Below are 25,233 nucleotides of genomic sequence, written 5' to 3'. Positions count from 1 at the left end.
ACACAAAGGGCAAGTCAGTTTTCATTCAAAAGGGCTCTTTCCTTGCATGTTACTGTGAAGCTGGGAATACCTTTCCCAGACCTGAAAAGAACTCTGTGTGGCTCGAAAGTTTGTCTCGCTCACCAACAGAAGTCCAATAAAAGACATTACCTCACCCTCCATGTCTCTCTAATATCCTGGGATCGATATGGCTACAACTACACTGCACACAAAGGGCAAGTCAGTTTTCATTCAAAATGGCTCTTTCCCTAGGAAGGGATCCCACCGTCAGTCCAGAGATACTAGATCACTCCTCGGGTTTCTTCTTATAGCTGCTTTCCCTGGAAGGCAATCTGGCAACTTCCCATCATAGCATGAGCCCTCCCACAAACTTTGTCTGTGTTTAGTCAACAAAGGATTTTCCATTGTTGAACATAACGACCTATACTTTGAAGTTAACGTGCTTCTTCATTTACAGTTCAATCCTGTTTGATGGGCAATTCAGTTGCACATACATGCACAATGCATTCAGTTACAGCAATCCAGACAATCTTTCATTAGTTTTCATGAACAATGTGATAGCCAGAAACAATCCTTCATTAGTTTTCATGCAGTTTCACACATTAAATAAATTCTCATCTACACGCTAGGGATGTAAAATAGTAAACAGTTAACTGGTAAGCATTAGTCTGAATGGATAACGCAGCCCAACCATTAACCCCCCGCCCTGGGCGGGCTGGCGCAGTCCCAGCTGCACCGGCCTCCCAACTCCAGTGCCCGGTCTGATGGAGCAGCCTGAGCCCAGTGCTAGCGGGACCAGCCCCAGCAGCAGCCCTGAGCTGCACCAACCAGCTGGAGCAGGGTTCCCTGGCCCCTCTCCCTTTAATCGGTTAACCAGTTAAACAATATAATTTTAATGGTTTAACTGGTTAACTTTTAAAATGATATTTATATCCCTATTACACACTAATACATCCATCTGATCTAGGGTTAATTAATGGGTGCAGGGTCAAAGGCACCATGAAAAAACAAACAAAACAAAAAACAAAACAAAAAACACAACAGCTGTTCCCCCTGTGATGCTGCCTAGCAGGTTGCCAGCTCAGTCCAAGGCAGCAGGCTAATTCACTCCAATGCTAATAGAAAGCAAGTGTAAGTTTATTTAACAAAGAACAGAGATTCCAATGATAGCAAGCACAAATACTGGAAACAGAGGGTTACATATAAAATAAAATTACCCACTAGAGCCTAAACTTAACTAATAAGACATTGTGTCATAAGAGCAAAAGCTCACCCCAAATCCTTCCAGTGTATTACAGCCAGGGTTGTGTGGGTTTTTTGTTCGTGAAGCAAGTCCACTGTCAGCGTACTCACTAGGTGAAAATTATCATTTCTCCTTGCATTCTTCTGATATACCAAACTAATTCTTTGATCTTAGTCATAAACTGGAAACCCTGCTGTCGTGTATTTCTTCCTGTAGATTTTGTGGTCTCTTGTAAACTTTGCAATCTTGATTAGCTGGTGATACCGTGTTCCATCAGACTTCTATTGTAAGACACACAAATGTGTCCTACGAAGATAAGTGTCTCTTATCGCTTGCCTGAACAGAACCAGTTTATCACCTTCTGGTGACCTGTCTTGTGTGCCTTAAAAACAGTTTTCAGCATATATACATAACTTCATACATATTACTGTACATACACTTTTCAGTGATGATCGTTGTGAAAGAGGCTTTCAATAGAGGCCTTAAATGATACTCTTTGGGCTGGTCCACACTAACCCCCCAGTTCGAACTAAGATACGCAACTTCAGCTACATGAATAACGTAGCTGAAGTTGAAGTATCTTAGTTTGAACTACAAGATACAAGATACTACAAGTCCACACGCGGCAGGCAGGCTCCCCCGTCGACTCCGCGTACTCCTCTCACAGAGCAGGAGTACCGGTGTCGACGGCGAGCACTTCCGGGATCGATTTAGCGCGTCTAGACAAGACGCGATAAATCGATCCCAGAAAATCGTTTGCTGACCGCTGAACCCGGAGGTAAGTATAGATGTACCCTTTGAAATAAATATGTAGGTACTAGACCCAGGGGATCCCAAACCATATTAAGCCCTATGCCTTCTGCCATTTGGCACCAAGAGGTTCCTGAGTCACAAGCAGCCTACCACTTCCTCAAGTGGGGCTTCTAGAACATTTACCACTTACCAATGGGGGCGGCGAGAAGTCGCAGCCAGCACATTGCTCGCCCGCGCCGCTTCTCGCCGAACCTGCCGCGTCAGCAGGTAAATAAAACTGGCCCGGCCCGCCAGGGTGCTTACCCTGGCGAGCCGCGTGCCGAACATTGCCAACTCCTGGGATAGAGCTTTTCTTCTCTCGAGAGATGGTCAATTAGCATTTGCTGTTAAAGTGCAAATTCGGATCAGAATGTTATTTAAACAAAGTGTTGATTATTTTCTTATATACATTTTTGTATGTGGCAAGGATCCACTTTTAAATTTGATTTGTTTTTAATACCTAAAACAAAAAGACACGTCTAAAGCGCTGATCATCCTTCAAAATCAAATGCATTATTATATAGTATTATGTAGTAGAGCACCCCAACAAGCCAATAACCAATTCCATCTCTGACCCTTTCCCCACATAGGGTGTTTCTTGAGGGCAATAATTTCATAATGAGAAAACTGTCAAGATAGGCTGGCTTTTTGGCTAAGAGCCAGGATGGTATCCCATTAAGAGAATCTACTGCCATGAATATTTATGACATACTAGGCTTTTACATATTAAGAGTTTGTGGGAACATAAAGAATATTTGGTAATGGTTTTTCAGTGTCGGCTTTTATTGTTCTTTTGGAGAGACATTTGAAAGAACCTGGAAAAAAAGAAAAAGCTTTTAGATTTTAGTGGTCTGACACTCTAGCATATGCAGTCATTTATTGTTTATATTATTGCTCGAGTGTAGTATAATTTAATTCATCAACCTGGGAATGAATATCCTTATTCTTAAATTCCTGGGAAATCCTTCGGATTCAGAAACATATGAAGCTTGAGTTACTGAATTGTTTGAATGCTCAGTTATTATAACAGATAGTGATTAAGAGCAAGAAGTGATGATTTGTGTCCTGATGAATTCATTACTGTTAAACATTAGCAATTAGTCATAACCTCCCCAATTGAAATCATTTAATCAAATTTATGTTAATCTAACACAAGAACAAATTTAATAATCAATTTTCATGACACAAAGGGGTTCTTTGGAATTATTTATCCAGTTATTTATTCATCAGCAATTTTCTGTTCAAACTATTAAAAATGAATAATCAGTGACTTAAGACTTTTTTAATCATGGAGCAAGGCAATTTTACCAAGTTGCATGACTTTTCTTTTTTTGCCGGGGGGGGGAGGTAAAGTGAAATTATGTATTTAAGCTTCTTTGTACAAAATGTTAGGATTTCATTTTAGTTAAATTTAAATGAACATGAGGTGCTTTTTTGTTTAATACATTAGCTTTCCCTGTTTGGAAACATTATTGTTAATACTGTACTGTGCTGTCTGTAATTTGCCCTTATTTTGTACATGAAAAAGTAAAACATTGCAGCCAGGTACAGATGAGGGCTGGGATACCTTTTTAAAATGTTAGTTCTAAAGCCATTAGTTTATTTAGTGATATGGCAATTATGGGTTATGTTTTTTCTACATTCTTTTTGAAAAAAAGAACTGGTCCCACTTTGTTTCTCTTATGAAGAGTTGTTGAACACATGAAAATGTCAAGATAGAGACTGGTGCTTGTTTTACCTTTTTTTTTTTTTTTTATTATTAAGTGTGATGTGGGGCCTTTTCTTGTCTAACGTGATTTATGTCAATTAAGACAGTTCTTTGTAAATATCAGCTTTTATGTGTTTGTGTATTTGAATTACTGTGTTAATGTAGGGCCAGGTTCTGATTCTCTTACTCAAATTGAGTAGTCCCATTTAAATCCAGTGTGATTGCTCAAGGAGCTAGATACTGTTCTTCTTGAGTATTGTTCTTCTTGCAGTCCAGCCCCTAAAAATTAATGTGAGTCACATAAGCAGTGTAACAGTTTGGTTTAGCTTCTTAAAACTATGTTAAAATGAATTGGTGGACAAATGTTAAAAATATACATAGTATCTTTAAATTCTTGATTTTTTTTCTTGTTTTGTAATTGAAAACTCTGCCTAACAAACTGCAGATACTATGTAAATACAAACATTGCCTTTACCTTTCATAATGGTGAGAGCAAGTAATCATTTGATACAATTTACCAAGGATTGCGGTAGATTCTCCATCACTGACAGTTTTTAAATCAAGATTTATTTTTTTAAGAGATACACTCTGGGAATTATTTTGGGGAAGTTCTATGGCCTGTGCTATACAGGAGGTTAGACTAGATGTTTACAATGACCCCTTCTGGCCTTAGAATCTATGAAACTATGAACAGTTTCCACAGAATGGTATTTTGACAAAAACACTGGTGATGTTGACTTTCCTGTTTCCCTCCCCCTATAGCAGGGGTTCTCAAACTGGGGGTCAGGACCCCTCAGGGGGTCACAAGGTTATTACGGGGGGGTCGTGAGCTGTCAGCCTCCAGCCCAAGCCCCACTTTGCCGCCAGCATTTATAATGGTGTTAAATATATAAAAAGTGTTTTTAATTTATAAGGGGGAGGGGGGTCGCATTGAGAGGCTTGCTATGTGAAAGGGGTCACCAGTACAAAAGTTTGAGAACCAGTGCCTTGGGTGGCTAGGTGTCCGGGTTTTGACTGGAAAGTCCGGTTGAAAAGCGGACCTCCTCAGTGTCCAGTCAGATCTACTGACCGGACACCCAAAGTCCGGTTACTGCAGATGGGAAGGCATTGGGTCATCACCTGCACCAGCCCCTACTCAGCCAGGGCTGCCTACTACCTGCAGATCCCAGCCCTGGCTCTGCAGGTGAGTCCCTTTGCGGAGGGAAGAGCGTGAATGGGGGCAAGGCCTTGGGGGAGGAGACGGGACAGGGGTGGGACCTTATGGGGAAGAGGTGGCAGGGCGGTTCCAGCACTCCTGCAGGAGTGTCCATTTTTTAAATATTACAAAGTTGGCATCCCTATCCCTTTGTGGTCCAACGTGAGAGGGCATCCTGATCGAGCTAGAACAGTGTTTCCCAAACTGGGGTTCGTGGACCACTGGGGGTTCGCAAAATGTTACAGGGGGTTCCCGGGAAAAAATTCCCCTAATGGTGGACAGAGCTGTCCCTAGGGCTCCTGGGCAGCATGGGGCCAGCAGCCTGGAGCCCCTGGACTTCCAAGAGCTAAGCAGATCAAAGCAAGCGCATCTATCACACTGAGGAGATTTAAACTTCAAAACTCCTTATAAGAAATGGAAAGGGAGGTGGATATTTTTTGCTGTTTTTTAAAAGTAAATAGGCAGCTAGTATTGGTTTTTTTAAATTATTATGAAGAACAAGTTTAAGCTTTGTTGTAACGTGTGTTGTTTGCCTGGACTGCTCAAGACCTGAATGCTTGTGTAGGAGGAACTCTTTGAGTTGGCTTCTTGAATACCTTCACACTGTCACACATCTGATACTCCTTGATGAAGCATAGGAGCCTTGTCTTATAACAGGCTTATTCAAAGTGATACAAGCTACGAAAGTGAGATCTTGGAAGGGTGTTGCCGTTTTCATAATGTAATAAAAATACTGTAATGATAAATAATAGTGTGTAATAAGCATGTCATAAAAACAAATTTTATACTTCCAAGATCACTGCTTTTATAATTTATACTCAGGTAAAGGAGAAAATCCCTGGAAATATTCATTTTTAGGAGGGGGTCCGTGAGACTTGACATTTTAGTGAAAGGGGTTCACAGGTTGTTAAAGTTTGGGAACCACTGAGCTAGAAGATGGCTCGCTAAACAGGAAGTTTGGAAACTCTTAAAGGGTATTTTCTGTACAAAAGTGTCTTGGCAAGTATAAAGGACAAACTTTTAGCTGTGGAAGATATAATTATAGTTTTGGATATGCATTTGTTCAGAAATTAGTAAATGTTTTTAATGATGAATATAATTCAAAGAGGGAAGTATTATATTTACCATATTTTGAAATAAGTGAGTTAAATCTATGATGGCTTTCTTTTCTTCCTTTTATTATACTGTTTGAGAGTCTCTTCAGTTTCTGTTGTAAATAAAAAATGTTTGTACCAGAATCCAAAACCAGCCTAGAATGTTATTTCATACCCTGCATGTTTGAGTCAGAGAGAGAAAGAAGTACACTTCAGGTTTATGTAAGCAAATGGCTCTTTGGAAGGGTGGGAATCTGTGGTGATCAAGAAGAGAGATCCCCTGAAAATGATCACTTATTACTCTAAAATGCAAATTCCGCTATCTAGAAAAATTTGATGCTGAAAACCAACTGTTTTGAATCTGGTTTATTTATTAATGTCTCTGGCACATTACATGAAAAGCAGTACCATAAACAGATACAATTGGAAGGTATGTTTTGGCAGTGAGTGGTTTCATGCACTTGGCCCATGAGCCAGATCCAGCCTGCTTGATGGGCCTATGACAAACTCAAATGATGTAGAATTCAGGTTTTCATTTCAAATTTCTAGGCCTCGTGGTTGCGAAGATACAACCATCTGAATGTGTCAGTGTAACTTTGTCTAGCTTGAAGCAACTGTTCCAAATTTTGACTTTTACTTTCATCTTGTTGAGGTGTTACTTCTGAAACCTAACCATGACACTAATTTAAAATAATTTGGGTGTACAATTTTGCCCAACTTGCAGTTACTGTAATTGTGCATTGAAATTGGGTAATGGTACGTGCCACTAGTAGTATATACAAAGGGCAGAAGTGACACTGATTTTAGAAGTGCTTTGTATCCTTTTTTCCTGCTGAGTGCAACAGTAGCTTTATTAAAGGCCAAATTCTGCTTTCAGTTACACTGGTACATCTTCCACTACAATAAATGAAAGTTGCCTCCGTACAACTGACTAAGCAAATTGGCTCTAAAACAATAGTTATTACTAAGGACCATATTCTACCCATAGTCTTTGTGCAAATCTCCCACTGGGCCTGATCCAAAGAGGTGCTAAACCTTTGTAACTCAATGATAGTAGTAGGTAGTCAGCAGCACTCAGTATTGTGGTCGTGTTTATTAATGGGCGATTGGCTGGCTGTTGATTTAGGATATTATCCTAATTTAGTAGTTCTTTTCTACAGACTATAATAAAAAAATGTATTTTGGCCAGTGCTACAGAATAAATTTGATACTCTTTCAGTAAGGGCTCTGTAAATGTTTTGATTTCCACAACATTTAAAAAAAAATTGTTTAAGGACTGGTGTTACTATAATATAGTACAAAGTCAGTCCTGAAACTTTAGGTCAATAAGAGCAACTCTGCTCACCTAGCTCGTCAGAGAAGTCCCACAGTAATCAGGCTACTCACATCAATAACACAAACAGAATTTGGCCCCCTATGAACAGGGGCGGCTCCAGGCACCAGCGCAGCAAGCGCATGCCTGGGGCGGCAAACCGCGGGGGGCGGCCTGCCGGTTGCTGTGAGGGCGGCAGTCTGTTTGCGTTTGGCGGCATGCCTGTGGGAGGTCCACCAGTCCTGCGGCTTCAGCGACAATTCAGCGGTGGGGACGCTGAAAGCACGGCACCGGCGGACCTCCCACAGGCATGCTGCCAAATCTGTGTGACCAGCGGATCGCCCACAGGCGCGCTGCCGAAAGCCGCCTGACAGTCGTGCTTGGGGAGGCAAAAAACATAGAGCCGCCCCTGCCTATGAAAATCTTACAAGCATTTTTCTTAAGCAGGAAGAAAGCATATTTAGATCTGGATAGACGCTTATCACAATGAATACACACTCTTGAAGCTGGATTATTTTGCACAAGTCATGCAAAAGCTGTATGCATAGTATTATTTGCCATACCAGCAGTCTGAGCATGTGCATTAGTGATAATTGTTTTTTTTTTTTTTTTTTTTGCTTCCACAGATTTCAGGAAACCTTACTGTGCCTTGGATTACAGGGTGTTCCAGAAAAAGAGCAGTAAGTACATTTCCCTTGAAGCAGCAAATGGGCCAAGTAAAGGCATGGAAAAACATTAGAATTTTTTTTTAATGACCTCTAGAAAAATGTCACTTCAAAATGTTTTAGACTTCGAAATGTTCAGGCGATGGGATGTATTGTATTTCACAGTGAAATAGTGGTTGGAAGGGTGGGTGTTTATAGAATGTACATGGAGGGTAAGATCTCATTAGTGAGAAGGTAAGAGATGAGAGTAATCATTCTTAGCCAATATATGAAGGATAAGAGATGGGATAATGGTACAAAGGGAGATCAATCTGGAGGAGAGTGTGTTCTGATGTGGGTGGATAATGGTTGCACATGTTGTGGAGTACCACGATATGGAGGGTATGGGATAGTATCAAGGGTACTTTATATAGGAACATGGCTCATACTAGAAATGTAGAAAAGATACTGTATGAGGGTATAAAGGTGCTTTGGGGATGTAATAGGATGGTCAGGGATGTGAGAGTGCACAGTTAAAAAGTTGTCTGTCAAACCAGAAAGGACGGTTAACTTCATTTTCTCCCCATCCCTCACTTTTTATAAAAGACAAGTAAGTATTTGCCTGTTTGCTGTTAATGACCCATCCAATTTGACTGCATCCAGTGTTCCACATAGAGTAAGTATTTAATTAACTCAAAATTGAGCTGGCTCATTTCTGTAGTGGCTGCCAGCACCTACAGGAGGAAATTTCCACAGCCCATTTATCTCAGACATGGCTTCATAAACACACACGTTTCATATCTTTACTACTCTTGTCACAAGAATGTTTTTGCTTCAAGGTTTGTCTTCACTGCAATGTTAGCCTGAGTTATCTACACTTCAGTTAACTACTCACGAGTTTCCTTAGTTCAAATGAGCATGGTAACACTGCAAAACAACATCTGAGCAACACCAAGTGGTAGTATGAGCAGCACAGAGTAGCTGCATCATTAGCAGGACTCAAGCTTTTTTGTAAGCTCTCGGGGAAAGGAGCCATGTACTACTCTGTATTTTGTACAGTGCCTACAACAATGGGGCCCCGTTCATGGTTGGTTGGCACTACCATAATAGGCATGATTAACAATTCATATACTCTCTGATGGGCCAGGCAGCGCTTGAGCTGGAGATTTTTGTGCATGAGCGGGAATCTGATTAGGGGCAGCACTCAAGTTATATTTCTAGCTAACACGGTAGTGTAGAGAAGTCCTCGGTCTCCTGAGCTGATGCTGACTGCATGTGTGCACGTGTATGTACATATTTTTAAAAAATAATTCTCTGAATGAAACCAAAACTAAAGTAGTTCATCTCCTGATTTCCTACTGCTGGAATGTGCTCATATTTTCTGGCATTATTTTCCTGGGGAATAGTCGTGTTCCATAAATACAATGTCAGGATGGATTAGTTTTGTGTAATGGCCTCAGAAACCATTGTTTTCCTCCTGTACCACTGTGAAGATTGGAGTCACAGTCCCTAGAGTTAAGCATCGCAAGGTTGGTGGTGAGGTGCTTGGCTCTGGCATTCACTTCCCATCTAATCAAAAAAGTCATATATATAAAAAAAAAGTGGGGTTTGGGGTCCATGGCAAGACCTCTGTCTTCTGATAGGCTACTCCATCAGGGGTAGAAAGTTGAGGGGTTCTTTTATACTGTAGGTTTAACTTGTCTTCATGTCCTTTCTTTGGCTTTCATTACTGCTATGTACAGAGAAGCTAATTTGTTTTACAGCAGTTTGCATAATTTACAGCAGTCAGTTTCAGAAACAATGTAAATATGTAAGATATTTTAAAGTCGCTATTAGCAGTCCTTCCTCTAAGTCAGAATGCAGTATATTTTCAATGGTAGAATAACTCTAGTGACAGACTGATGTCACAAAGAGCAACTGGGAAACCCAGTGGAGTGAAAAATAGCTCACCACAGCTCTTTAGAAATGCAGAATAAGACTTTGTTTTCATTTAAAAAAAAAAAGCCCTGCTAATGGAAAGAGCAATGAAGACCGCTCCAAGTGAGCTCTCTCAAAATGAAACTTTTTACCTACAGTTTACATTACTTTTAAACTAATTTTAGAATGTTCTTGTTCTCCTAAATCTTAGATAATCCCTTTAAATAAGCTTTGAAATATACTTCTGTTTGTATTTATTTTGCTTTATTTCATTTTAATTTACATGAAATGAAATCTTAGATTGTAGATTAGCTTGTCATGTACAGGAACTAAAATGTGCTGATGTGCATCATTTTTTTAGCTTATGGAGTAACTGTAAATCTGCTCTGGAAATACAATAATGCGTGTGCCAAGAATGCTGTTTAGTAATCTTGGTTAACTATCGTGATATTAATTTGTGTTGCTAAATAGCCTGAATCAGTGCAATTGAAGATGCTTTGTAAACCATTTTTGACTGTTGCAGGTTTACTAGTCTAATGAATGACAGCAGTTTCCCATCTTTCACATAATCTCTCAATTTGCACAAGGCAAATTGTATTCTAATGAGATCCAAGAAAAGGACAAAATAATTTGTATTTTTCTGAACATGTGGTAGGAAAACAAAATATCTAATTTTGTGTTGTGATTCAGAATAATCTAGGGAAGGGTTCTACATAGAGTTGTGTAGAGAGAAATTGGAGAAAAATAGAAGGCTGTACAGTATTAGATAGGTATTTAGGGTGTACAGTTGAACTTTGTTTGAAGTGGTATTTCTGGCAGCCTTTAAACTTACGGGTTGTCTCCACATGGAGTTGTTCCTGATTAATCAGGAACAAGTCTATGTGTGGACAAACCCTCAGTTTATCTCTAAAGAAAAAAAATTACTTTGCAATCGAGAAAAATAGTAGCCTATATGCAACATCTGTTTAATTCAAATATCTGAAACACTTGGGAGGTAATATATTAAACATCCAACACCCGATCCCTTCAGTTAAGGGATAAGAAAAGTTTACAATCCGCATCTGTCCTCCGAGGAGACCTCCAAGGACAGAGAAGAATTGACACTCCTCGTGTGTCTCAGAGAGAACATATTTATTTAAAAGAAAGCAAAAAATCCTAATGCGTTGTTTGTGAAAGGTGCCCCGAGTAGCAGATGGGTTCCTCTTCATGTCATTCTAAATTAAAAGAAATAATTACAAAAAGGATACTTGCCCGTATACACACACACACATACTTGGTAGATCACCTTTAAAAAACAACAGTCTCTTACTGATAAAAAATGAGGAAGGAAAGCAAAAATAGAAAATGTTGTTATTGTGAAGTTTCCTTGTAGACTTATGTCATTTAACTTTCTGCTATCTGTAATAGTAGCCACAGGCCCTTCTGAGGAACTGATCTAGAGTCAAAACCACATTCTTTTTCCATACCTGTTGCTGTAGATAGGAAATTATATTGGTGCTTCCTGTGAGATCTGTTTCCTTTGAGAGTTTTAACAATAATATAAGTAATTGGCAATTTACAGAAGAAAAGAAATAAAACTGTTAGATATTAAATACGTGGATTATATATGCTGATGCTTCTGTCATTTGTGTACACAAGTGGCAAGTTTGTATGTGCACGTGTGGAGGACCTGGTATGGAAAACAAACCCTCGGAATTGAGGTGAGAAATGTAGTTTCATCTAAACAACTAATTTTTTCTTATGATATATAGCTTTAACACTAGCCACTTCATCAGCTTTTAAACTAGGATTTTCAGTGGCAGATACTAGGGTTCATTTTGAAGTAACTCCTACATACTTGGTTTCTTGCTTGCATTTTAATTGAATGGCATGATGCATAAATTGCACTCATTCTAAAAGAATATTCACAAGTCTTTCAGTATGGTTTTAGGTTTCCATCTGTAACAAGTCTTCAGAAGGAGAAATGGAAATGACATATATAGTCAGATCTTCAAGCTCAGGACCCCATGTGGGAAAGCAAATATGGATTAAAGCCACCTCTGTCCTCCTTTGGCATCAATAAGAGCAGCCTCAGGACTGCTGTTACACGCTTTGGATGCAGTGGCCCCAGGGGGCTCCTGCTGGCTGGAGATTGCCAGAGGGCCTCCTCGACACATTCCTGACAAGTCTCCTATGAGGAGAGGAGGCTGGGAGTGGATGGCACAGAGTTAATGAATTATGGGTGCTCAGCACTTGTGGCCTTGCCTAGCTATGGACTGAATTGCCTACCTTTAAACATTCAGGTTCGAAAATTTTGGCCAAAGTGTACCCGTGGGATTTGTCCTCATCCTACCTGAAAACATATCCCTCTGTTCATTCTTTCTGGTCTTAAAAACTTTTCCTATGTGGCTGAGTTAGCTGGATATGTAAGTGTAGTTCAGCCTTACATCTCTGTACAGTGGCATGAATATAACCCTCACTGAAGAGAAATGCTTGTAAGTGTTCCAGTGACATTTTTTTTATTTGACCAATTCTTGACTGAACAATCACATGCTCTTTATGCAAAGTTATTAGAGTGATGGCATATATCCATTACACAATGGATGTGTGCATCTCATGCAATGGTGCCAGAGTTTTCTCTAGCAGTGGCCATGTCTGCTCACTGATGTTCCTTTGCTGCGAGCCGAGGCTATAAAGGGATGGAGCCGTCCTGCTCATCCTTCAGGTCCTTCCTACCATCCGTGGTCAATCGGAGCATACTGTCTGTTTGTTCCTTCAGTGGAGATTGCAGTGAATGTGCACGTTTTAGTTAGTCCTACTTAAAAAGTAGGAAACCATCCACAAGTGCCACGTACCTTAGTAAATAGAAACATTTCTTTATCTGGGTGTGTATGCCTACACTGCAATTGAACACCTGTGGTTGGCCTATATCAGCTGACTCAGGCTCACAGGGCTCGGGCTGTGGGGCTGTAAAATTGTGGGGTAGATGTTTTGGGTCCAGTCTGGACCCTGGGACCCTCCCCCCCTTGCAGAGTCACAAAGCCTGGGCTACAGCCCAAGCCTGAACATCTACACTGCAATTTTATAGCCCGCAGCCTGAGCGCCGCAAGCCTGAGCCAGCTGACATGGGCTAGACCTGAGGCATTTAATTACAGAATAAATATCCCCTGGGTCTCCTGTGCAGTCTACCATTCAAAAGATTTTTGATTATTTCTTACACTGAAGAGTCAGTTTTGGTGATCAGCTCTATATAAAAGTGCACCCTGATCACAATTTTGGAGTTTCACCCTCACGTCATGGGACTGCGTTCTCCAACCTTATGACCACCTTAATGGTTTCTTAAAGGCCTAGAAAGATTGTTCACTCCTATCAGGGACCCCACTCCATACTGGGATTTGAACTTAGTGTTATTAGCCCTTATGGGCTCCCTTTGGAACTGTTAATTACCATTTGTTACACCTTTCTGCAAAGGTGGCTTATCTAATAGCCATTGCCTCAGCAAAAAGAATGGGGGAATTACATGCTCTAGTGCAGGGATCAGCAACTTTTGACCTGTGGCCCGCCAGGGTGCTTACCCTGTTGGGCCGCGGGCCAAAGATGGCTGATTCCTGCTCTAGTAACTGTCCATATAGTTTTTACAAGAATGCTGTACAGTTTAGGCTAAACCTAAGTTTCTCTCCAAAGTAGTTTCTGATTCCACCCCAACCTATCAATATATATTTACCAATCTTCTTTGCAGGGCCTCATACTCAAAAAGATGAGCAAAAGCTCTGCACTCTGGATGTTTGCTGAGCACGAGCTTTTTATCTGAAAAGAACAAAGCCTTTTGTGTCTCTTCCCAGTTGTTTGTCTCCTACTCAGAATGAATAGGAAGGCATCCTGTAACAGTACGACTTTCCAAGTGGATCACTAGCTGAATTATGTGCTACAAGATCCAGGGCATCGTGCTTGTTGAAAAGCTCTCTGCACACTCAGTCTCTACGGTATTTGTGGGAAATGTTGCTGTCGTGGATGTCTGTATAGAGCGGCAACATGGTCTTCAGTCCACACTTTTGCTAGACATTACAATCACATCAAGAGAAGATGCTAATGTAAGGAAAGAGTTCTGTCTTCCACTAAGACTCCTAGCTCCCCCAGAAACTGCGTGGGAGTAATCTGGTGTAATGGACATATGTAGTTACTCGAAGAAGAAAAAACAGTTCTTCTTCGAGTGCTTGCTTATATCAATTCCAATTAGGTGTGTGCACGCCGCATACACGATCGTCGGAGAAATTTTCTACCCTAGCAACACCCGGTGGGTCGGCTGTGGAGCCCCCTGGAGTGGCGCCTTCATGGCACTGGATATATACCCCAGTCGACCCAGCGCCCCCTCAGTTCCTTCTTACCATCCGTGACGGTCGTTGGAACTGTGGAGCGCGACATAGCTGTTCTCCACTCTCCCTAGCTTTACCCGTTGCTTCTTGTAGATAGTTGTTAATTGTGTTTTTTAGATTAGTAGTTGTTGTTAATAGTTATAAATAGTTTTTCGTAGTTAACGGGGGTTAAGGGGACCTTTATCCCCCCCTTAACCCCCCTTCCCCCCCCGGCGCACAGCTGGGCTCATGCCCAAAGCTCCCGGCTTTAAGCCATGCGCGACATGTGATAGGCCTATGCCAACGGGAGACCCCCATGACTCTTGTCTGAAGTGCTTAGGGGAGTCTCACCAACCGGACAAGTGCAAGATTTGCAAGGCTTTCAGGCCAAGGATGAAAAAGGAGCCGGACTTCAGGCTTAAGCGGCTCCTCATGGAAGCGGCACTTAGCCCGGACCCTCCTTCAGCGCGCCAGGTTCTGGCACCGAGTGCCTCGGTGCATAGTGCCCCAGCGGCACCTTCCGGTACTGCACCGCGGGCAGACACAGAAAAGGCGCCATGGCACCGTCCTCCCTCGGCACCGCGTCCGCCGCAAGCCCCTCGGCGCCGGTCCCTGTCTCTGGGACATAAAAGGCCCCGTAAGACTCAGGATGCTGCCGTCCAACAGGCACCGGCTCCCCCCGCACCGGTAGTAGAGCCGCACCCGGCTTCCAAACGCCAGAGGATGCAAGTATCATCAGCACCGTTGACTCCGGCGCCGAGTGTAGAGCCGTTGAGTCCGGTGCGGACTGGCTCACCACCTCGTCAGGTGGTGGAGCCCTGTCTCCCTTCTACACCGGAGACGTTTGCCACGGCGAGAGACCTCATCGCCCTCACGGAGCTGGCGCCTTCTCAACCCGCGGCACCGCATGCCCTTCGTACGGTATAGTCCAGGGGCAAGCCTACCCTGATACGGCCATCTCCGGGTGTGGACTCACGGCACCGCTCCCGGTCTCGGAGCACGTCTCAACGCCGCTCGCACTCCCGGCACCGATCTCCATCTCGGCGCCAGTCGTACTCGCGGCACAGATCTACCTCCCGGCACCGGTCTTCTTCTCGGCACTGACCCGAGCATCGGTACCGGTCGGAGTCAAGGCGCAGCTCTCGGCACCGGTATGAGCGCCGCTCCCATTCCCGAGGCCGCTCCTGGCACCGAGGTTACAGACGGTCTTCGTCGTCCAGATCCAGATCCCGGTACCGACATGCATATCGGCATCGTTCTCGATCCCGGTATTGTTCACCGGCACCAGACAGAGACCGCTCGCCGATGGATCGGCACCGCTCGGCACCGTACCAGGACGATTCCCTACACCCACGCTCGGCACCGCCCTGGCCCTCGAGATCGGCGTCTCACTCTTCTGGAGGGCCTCCCCATTCAGCGTACCCTGCTCAGGGTCAAGCCGCAGACGACTTGGGTCATTGGCAGGAGGGGGCAGAAAACCTTCGACAAGATCCTACGCATTGGTCTTTCTGGACCCCTTGGGCGTATCACTAGGCTCAAGGGGCTCCACTAGCGGCCTCTCGCTCGGCTCACTCTGAGCCCAGGGTTCCTGAGGCCACCATCTCCCGTCCTCCCCAGGGGGTATGGAGGCTCCGGCCCCGACGCCCACGCAGGAACCAGTCCCTTGGAGCCGGACCCTCACACAGATCCTTTATCCCCTGAGGCGTCCTCCTCCTCTTCCCCAGATGAGGCAGTGGCGGGTACAACACCTTCAGGCCCACCTCCTATAGATCTTCGTGCCCACCAAGACTTGTTACGTAGGGTGGCACAAAATATGGACCTACAGGCTGAGGAGATAGTGGAGGTGGAGGACCCGGTGGTGAGCATCCTTTCATCTGATGCCCCAACCCGGGTGGCGTTGCCCATTATCCGAACAATTCAGGCTAATGCTACGGTCCTATGGCAAACCCCGGCCTCCATCCCTCCAACTGCCAGAGGGGTAGAGATGAAGTACTTTGTTCCCTCTAAAAACTATGAGTACCTCTACACACATCCCCCACCATGTTCACTGGTAGTCTCATCAGTGAACGCCAGAGAGCGCCATGGCCAGCAGGCGGCAGCGCCCAAATCAAAGGATGCTAAGCACTTTGATTTGTTTGGACGCAAGGTTTATTCGGCGGGGGGTCTGCAACTCAGGGCCGCAAACCAACAGGTGCTCTTAAGTCAGTACAATTATAACTCATGGAATTCCATGGGTAAATTTAGAGTTGGTCCTCCAGGACTTGAGGGAGGAGTTCGGGGCCCTGGTGGAGGAGGGCAAAAAGGTGTCTAGAACCTCCTTACAGGCCTCCCTCGACATTGCGGACTCAGCCGCCAGGACTCTAGCGTCTGGGATAGCCATGCGACGTGTCTCCTTGCTCCAGGTTTTGGGGTTACCACCAGAACTGCAGCAGACCCTGCAGGATCTGCCGTTCGAGGGCCAAGGCTTGTTCTCAGACAAGACGGACTCTAGGTTACAGAGCCTCAAAAACTCGAGAACCATCATGCACTCCCTGGGGATGCATGTCCCAGGACCTCAACGCAGGCCCTTTAGGCCACAGCCACAAAGGTTCTACCCTCTTCCTCCTCGTCCGAGACAGGACTTCCCCAGAAGGCGGGGATGAGGTGGTAGACTGAGGCCGACCGGACCCCAACCCGGTCAGAACCAGGGCCCCCCTAGGCCACCTTCAGGACCTAGGCAAAACTTTTGAAGCTGCGCCCGAGGACGGCGCACCAGCCACTACCCAGGATCCATCTCCTTTATTTCGGGATTGCCTTTCCCGTTTCCACTGTGCTTGGTCCCTTATAACTTCGGACTGTTGGGTCCTTCGCACGGTGGAGAGGGGATACGCCCTCCAGTTTTCTTCATTCCCCCCCTCTTACCCCCTCTCCCCGTCCCTCTTCAGGGACCCTTCTCACGAGCATCTCCTTATACAGGAGGTTTTGGGGCTCCTCTCTATGGGGGCCATAGAGGAGGTTCCCCCAGAGTTAAGGGGCAAGGGGTTTTACTCCCGCTACTTCCTGATCCCCAAAGCAAAAGGGGGTCTGCGACCCATTTTAGACTTACGCGGACTCAACAAATTCATAGTAAAGTTGAAGTTCCGCATGGTCTCCTTGGGGACCATCATCCCTTCCCTGGATCCTGGGGACTGGTACGCCGCCCTCGACATGAAGGACGCATATGTTCATATAGCGATCTACCCCCTCACAGGTGCTTCCTTCGTTTTGTAGTAAACAAGGTACGCTACCAATTTGCCATCCTTCCCTTCGGACTGTCCGCGGCTCTGAGAGTGTTCACCAAATGTATGGCTGTCGTGGCAGCATACCTTCGGCGACAAAAGATACAGACGACTGGCTGGTCCGCGACCGCACCAGGGAGCAAGTTCGGGCGCACGTCCAGATAATACTACAAACATTCCACGACTTAGGCATTTTACTCAACAAAGAGAAGTCCACTCTGGAGCCGACCCAGAGAATAGAGTTTATCGGGGCAGTCTCCACACTCGCCCGAGCTCTTCTGCCAGGAATGAATATTTTAGTGTTGTTCTTCGAGATGTGTTGTTCATATCCATTCCAAACCTGCCCCCTTCCCCACCGTCAGAGTAGCCGGCAAGAAGGAACTGAGGGGGCGCTGGATCAGCTGGGGTATATATCCAGCGCCATGAAGGCGCAACTCCAGGGGGCTCCACAGTTGACCCACCGGGTGTTGCTAGGGTAGAAAATTTCTCCGATGATCGTGCACGCGGCGCGCGCACACCTAATTGGAATGGATATGAGCAACACATCTCGAAGAACAACAGTTACAAAGGTGAGTAACCGTTTTTTACTCATCTTGGTGTACCGGTCACCCTTGAGGTGTGTTGCATGTGTCCGTTACCTGACCCACCCTCCTTCTGCAATACAGCGGAGTCTATCATCTAAAAGTCCGGTACGAAGGAACTGGAGGACACACAGGGCAGCTCTGCCCCTTAATAGTCTCAACTTGGTGAATGAGGAACACCAGGGTGAAGGCATGGCTGCCCCTTTGCGTATTCCAACCCTCTGGCACAGGGAAACCCTCTGGCACAGGTACATGGGATGTACACACACTTAATGTAATGGACACATGCAAAACACCTTGAAGAACAACAGTAGGAGAAGGCTTTTATGTTTGCACAGCAATGAGTGCCATGTATGAACCTGAATAGAATGTCACAATGGTTGATATATATTTTGAATTACTGTTAGGATTCTCCGGGTTTATGGTTCTTTGCTGTAATCTTTGGATCACTTATTAACTCTTCTTTCCTCCTCGAAGATTCCTATACAGCTCTATAGAGTCCCTCATTATTTCCCCAACCTACTTTTTTTAGTATTTATTTTACTTTGACCTTGAACTTTCAGCATTCAGTATCTTGCAAATTTTTGTATTGAAAACACATAACTGAATTATAGTTATAGGGTTGGCAGGTGGGGGTGGAAGTTGATGGGTTTGGAAACTCTGTAGTGGGGCAATTGGCAATTATAGCCTTCAAGAACCCTGGGAGGCAGTTTGTTTATAGACAATACCTTTTTTTTTTTTTTTTTCCCACTAATTTAACTATGTTGGATTAGATATTTATACAGTTACATTGGTGTAATGACCTAGTATGGATGCAGTTCTATAAATATAAAAGTGTTTATTGTTAGGGCTAGATAACACTTTTATATTGATATAACTGCATTGGCTTGGTTTTTAAGCCAGTATAGCCAAATCAGTGCAAAAACTGTGTGTAGACCAGCCCTGAGACTAGGAGATGAGTATCCTGGTTGAATGCTTATCCTAAAACAGGGGTGGGCAAACTTTTTGGCCTGAGGGCCACATCTTGGTATGGAAATTGTATGGAGGGACAGCTGGGGCAGGGGATTGGGGCGCACAGGGAGGATGAGGGTTCCGGCTGGGGCTGCAGATTGGGGTGGGGACGAGGGGGTTTGGGGTGCAGGAGCACCGGAGTGGGGAAAGCTCGCAACTCTGCTCCCCAGCGGGAGCTCGAGGGCCGGATTAAAAGGTCTGATGGGCCGGATGAGGCCCACAAGCCATAGTTTGCCCACCCCTGTTCTAAAATCATCAGTGAAATAGTTGGCAGTATATCAACACTCTTAAATGAAGATAGGCAGTTCACAACTATTTTTGACCTATTGTTCCAGGCAGTCTCCAGACTTCTTGCATGCCTCTCCCACCTATCAGGTTCCAATCTCATCAGAGGCTGCTCAACTGCCACCTTATAGGTTCTATAAGGTTTTAGGTTTTATGTAACTCTAGGGAGAGTCAAGACCTAGTAGTCGCTTAGTCCAATGTGCTCCCCTAGGTATGTGTGGATTCTAAGTGGACAATCTCCTCCCCCACACGCTGAAGTTGTTTGTGGTGGTTGTTAACCAGTAACTCCATTTCTAAAAATAAAATGCACTCCCACACCCACACTTTCATAGTGAGGGTCGGGTGGAGTGTCCCCACTAATTTACCTAGTAATGGGGACTGGAGTGTATGATGGCTTCTGAGGGAGAAGTGTAGTCAGGGGTGAAAGTAAGTCCGGAAGGGGCGGGGCCTAGGGTGGAAGGGGCATGGCTGAGGGAGTCAGAGCCAGCCCACCCTGTAAGGTAAGTCAATTCCCCCCTCCCCCCCCGGGGTAGCAGCAGCAGCCCGGCGCTCCGGGGGCTATTTAAAGGGTCCAGAGCTCTCCTGCTTCTACCGCCCCTGCCCTGTAAATAGCCGGGAAAGCGGCAGGGCTCCAGCGGCTATTTAAAGGACCAGGGCGGCAGAGGCAGCTGTAGCCCCAGGCCCTTTAAATAGCCCCTGGAGCCCCCCGCTACCCCTGGGCTCCGGGGGCTATTTAAAGGGCTCGGGGCTCCCACTGCTTCTACCGCTCCGGCCCTTTAAATAGCCGCCGGAACCCTGGAGTAGTGGCGGTGGGGCTCCAGCGGCTATTTAAAGGGCTGAGGCGGTAGAAGCTGCGGGAGCCCCAGACTTTTTAAATAGCCCCCAGAGCCCCGCAGCCCTACCCCAGGGCTCCAGCAGTGGGGCTCTGGTGGCAATTTAAAGGGTCTGGGGTTCCAGCCCCTGCTACGGCAAACCGGCTCTTGCTGGTATGCCGTACCGGGGCGTACCGGCTTACTTTCACCTCTGAGTGTAGTACAGAATTATAGATCTGTTCTCCAGATATAGCTATCCATTACAGGAATCCTATAAAGGATGTAGATTTTAAATCCAAACACTTGGAACAAGGCTGTTAGGTTTTTGTGAATGTGTAATAATGCAGCTAATCTGGCATAGCGCTAATGGGTCAGTATGTCTCCTGTGTTTAAAAAGGGAGGGCATTCTAACTTCTGGAATGAAATAAAGTAAAAATTGAATTTTATAGGTTTGAGTAATACATATGGCCAGAAGTTGAGCTATCCCTTTTATAAAGAAACAGGCAGTAACTTCTGTTACTATGGTTAAATATAATTTATGGAGTATTTAAAGATACAACATGAGAACATGTAGGGGTATATGTCCTAAAATCAAGAAGAAATAATGGATAAAAACACAGGTACATTGTATTATTCGGTTGTCTGAAATGAGTAAAAAAGTACATTGAAATAAGACTATTTTAGTAGATTTTGAGATTGATAATCTGCATTCACTAATAAAATGTTTTATTAAAGTATTTGTTTTTCCCCTCCCAAGTCTCAGTGATAGAGTTTATGAGGGGCAGAGAGGGTATTTGTTTTTAAGCAATTTCATTAATTTATATTAAATCAAGTCTTGCCTCTGCTACTGATCAAATTTCAGATTTTCATGAAAGAAGACATAACTTCTATAAAAGCCATCTTGTTGTTATGGCAAATACAATGAGACAAAATTAATGAATGATAGATTCCTAATAGAAACTTCATAAAATTGTTCAATTGAGTCTTTCATTTCTCAGGATATAGGTTTGATCAGAATGAAGTAGATTGTATCTTTAAAGAATAGGAAGGTAATTCTGGATTATCATATGTACGTTTTGGGTAAAAGAAAGAAATGAATACTTTAGTGAGGTGGAGGTTTTTAATACAGTTTATTACAGTGAATTTCAGAGGCAATAAATGCAAATTCAGCCTACTTTAAAGAAACCAACTTGGGTAAATGGTATTTTTTAGGTGTAAACATCTCCTTTTATGGAAGCTACAACATATAATATCCAGAAGTAATTACACTGATATTTAAAAATTCTAATTATTTAATATTGATTTTATTTAATGACTTGCATATTTAAAATGAAGTTATACTAATCCTGTATAGCTTTGGTACATTTGCTCTGAAACATCTTCAACAAATGTTTAAAAGTTGGGAAGTCAGAGCCAGTGCTCAAAAGACAGTAACATGGTAGGAAAGTGCCATTGAAATTTAATGGCTCTTACCAACTTTAGGTATTAGTTTTGCACCAAAACTTTTAGACCTGTTGTGAGTATTCTGTGACACTTGGCTGAATGCCAGCAGTACCCATAATATGCAAACTGGATCATTTCTTACAAAAATGTTGCCTTTACACACACAAGGCCATTGTATAAGCCAGTGGTTCTCAACCTGGGGTCCGGAGCCCCCAGGGGGAGGGGCATGAGCAGGTTTCAGGGGGTTTGCCAAATAGGGCCAGTGGTAGACTCACTGGGGCCCAGGGCAGAAAGCCGATGCCCCGCCGCATGGGTCTGAAGCCCAGGGCCCTGAACCTCATCACTCGGGGTGGAAACCAAAGCCTGAGCAATATAGCTTTGTGGGGGTGCCCTGTGGTGTGAGGCCCCAAGCAACTGCCCTGTTTGCTACCCCCTAACGCTGGCCCTGGCTTTTATATGCAGAAAAACAGTTGTTGTGGCACAGGTGGACTATGGAGTTTTTATAGCATGTTGAGTGGGCCTCCGAAAGAAAAAGGTTGAGAACCCCTGGTATAAGCAGCATATAACACAGAATCTGGCAGAGTTGTTGACTCAGTTTGCTCACTAGGACTGCTTTTTTGAAGCTAATTTTGAAGCTTTTCACCAGAAAACTGTCTCACAATCTGCTTTTCAGAATATGGATAACAAAATTGATAAATTTAATTACTGGGGGTAAATATTTAGCCATCATTTGATACCTGGAAGTATAAAGCAAAGACTTGGACCAAAAAGTGACAGAGATGTAGGAGGAGGAAACAGAAGTTAAAGCAGAAGAGAAGCAAGAGATGGCTTGCGGATGCAAAGGTCTTGCTAGAACTGGGGTTCTAGGGTCTTGTGATGAGGCTTCCCCTTTCAAGGTTTTGAGAGAAACATGTGTATTTCCATTGTGATGTAAAACTTTCCTAGTAAGAACCATTTTCTATCTGAGTACTGTCTTGTGTTTAAATATATTTCTTTCCCTCCACCCTCAGATTTGCCTGTGCTATCTGGAATCCTTAGAGTGATTTTTATCTCCTATTTTGGTTGTCAGGTGAAGAAACTTTCCCCCCCTACTTCTACCTAGAAGCAATATCAGCATGCTTTTCCTTATACTTGCTCTTGAAGGAGATGTACAGTAGCAATTTAAAATACCTGATTTGACATGTAAATGAAGCAAAATGTTATATGGCTAGTGGCATCTTAAAGACTAGAGTTTTTTTCTGACAAGGAGGTAAAACTAAAACTGTCTTAAATTTCTTCTGCATGGCAGCAGTAAGTGGGGAAAAACAAGGTTTCTGTAGGGATGTTGCCAAAGGACATTTCCCACAGTTTTACTTTAAGACATATTTTCTTTGATCAAGTCCGTTCAGACTTTTTCCCCACCCCCTACATGCAGCGGCCCACTAGGTACTTTGTTTCTGTTGTCTGTGGTGCTTAACAGTGACAGGGAGCAAACTACACTAATTTGATTTCTCTAATAAAAATTCTATAAAAACAATTCTAGGAGATTGCTAACACATCGTGCAGAGTGCTTATCTAGCTAGAAAGGGTCACTGTACATATGGGTAGGGCAAAAGGAGATGGCATTGTATAAGTATAAGCACTGAAGGACAGGCAATAGACAAGTGTGAGGTCATTGTGGCCCCCAGGAAGTAATGCCAAAATGTTCTCTCTCACTTGTCTGTCTTTACTATTCCTCTTTCATTGACACACAGCCAAGCACTCTGCTCAAGGCAGACTGGAGTCTTGTTTGGCTTGCCCATCTCTACTGTTATGGTCACAACAGCAGGGCTTTTTTTTTTAAAATGTGCTGTGGGAAATGTCAGTGCCACAGATACATTCATCACTTTAAAATATTCTGTTTATTAATGTAAAAAAATTAAAACAAGATTCGGTACTTGGGCTGAATTGCTACTTCAGTGTTTCTTAATTTGTCAGAGGGAAAGCACACTATTAATGTCTGTCACAAGTTATCCAGGGAAAGAGAGTTAACACTCCCTACTTAATCCCTTCATATTTTAAAACACAAAACACCATTCTAAGTAGTTAGGGTTGCTACACACATAACCTACCTGGCTCAAACCCACAAAAGCGAGGAAATGAAAAGTTAGGTTACTTAACAGAACTTACCCTCTATACTTTCTCTCTTCTCCCTCCCCCTGGAATGATCCTACTGTTCTCACAATTTACTGTACACTGCAAGTTTAACTCTGCCTCCAATTCTCCACTCCACACACCTCATTGCAAAATTAACCACCGCTAACACTTTTAGTAGTGGATGTTTGGTCTAGCTATGTGTTGTGTTGGTGGTCAACCTGTGGAACTCCTTGCCAGAGGATGTTGTGAAGGCCAAGACTATAATAGGGTTCAAAAAAGAACTAGATAAATTTATTGAGGATAGGTCCATCAATGGTTATTAGCCAGGATGGGCAGGAATGGTGTCCTAGCCTCTGTTTGCCAGAAGCTGGGAATGGGTGACAGGGGATGGATCACTTGATGATTACCTGTTCTGTTCATTCCCTCTGGGGCACCTGGCATTGGCCACAGGGCTAGATGGACCTTTGGTCTGACCCAGTAGAGCCATTCTTATGTTCTTATGGGTAATAGAATGCTGGCATAAGGTTGTAGATATATACTGTTAGGTGGTTTAATTTTAGCGACAGAACCTGACGTGTCTTGCAGTGGTTGTGTTTTAGCACCTTCACCTTGAAAAAGCTGCCATATTGCTCTGTTTCCTTGCAGCAAGAGAACTGTCTTCCTAGAATATTGTGTAACATTGGGAACCAGATATCTAAAATGGACTTTGAGCCTTGCTACAGCTTGGAATTGGTTAATTTAACTCCTGGAGGTTTTCCTTTGCCTCCTCCCTCCTCTTTGAGATACAGTAGTGGCTTCCCTCTTCTCTACTCCCAAGTAACAACAGTATAGGAGAGAAAGTGACATGGTATCAGTTCATGACCATGAACTGAATCCTCACATTGAAAGACAGCTGCATGGTTTGCTCCCAGGGATTTTTCTCCAGCAGCCAGAGGGCCCAATCACTTAGAAGACAATCCACAAATCCTGGTTCCCTCTCCTCTGCTGTTGGCCAACTCTCAGGCAAAGACCATGTAGAACTGCCTGAGTGGCAAGTAGCTGCAGCAATGGTTCTTATGGTATCCCCAGGAGCAGATGCAGTACTACTTTACCATCAAGGTTTTTAAAAAAAATCAGCGTATAAGTTGAACTAGCTATGACTGGGGTTCTCAAGCTGGGAGTCAGCAGCCTGCACCCCTTTGGTTCTCAAAATATGTTCTCGCACCCCTTATCAAAAATCATTGAAGTAGGTCAGTTCTTTAAACCTAGATGTATTTTTTGTTTGTATATTACAGTAATTGTTAAAAAATGTATAATGTTAATAAATACATAGGTTTGATGAAACAGGGTCATGTGGTTATTACTTGGGGGGGTTGTGATCTGTCAGCCTCCACCCCCAAACCTGCTTCACCTCCAGCATTTATAATATTAAATATAAAAAATGTGTTTTTAATTTACGGGGGGGGGGGGAGGGAATTACTCAGAGACAGCGCTCAGAGACTTGCTGTGTGAGA

The 25,233-nt window shown here is 43.8% G+C and overlaps 1 protein-coding gene across 4 annotated transcripts in view; it reads left to right on the top strand.

The window, feature by feature from the left end:
* Window positions 1-25,233, top strand: part of HDX (highly divergent homeobox) — an 89,598-nt gene that overhangs the window by 29,103 nt on the left and 35,262 nt on the right. For all 4 annotated transcript variants that reach the window (XM_054039951.1, XM_054039949.1, XM_054039953.1 and 1 more), the window contains one exon: window positions 7,971-8,024. In XM_054039951.1, coding sequence (XP_053895926.1) covers window positions 7,971-8,024 — 54 coding nt within the window. The remainder of the gene's footprint in view (window positions 1-7,970; window positions 8,025-25,233) is intronic.

This window comes from Malaclemys terrapin, chromosome 9 (genome assembly GCF_027887155.1).
Source record: "Malaclemys terrapin pileata isolate rMalTer1 chromosome 9, rMalTer1.hap1, whole genome shotgun sequence".
Lineage (NCBI taxonomy): Eukaryota > Metazoa > Chordata > Testudines > Emydidae > Malaclemys > Malaclemys terrapin.
This window is presented reverse-complemented; position numbering and strand designations above follow the sequence as displayed.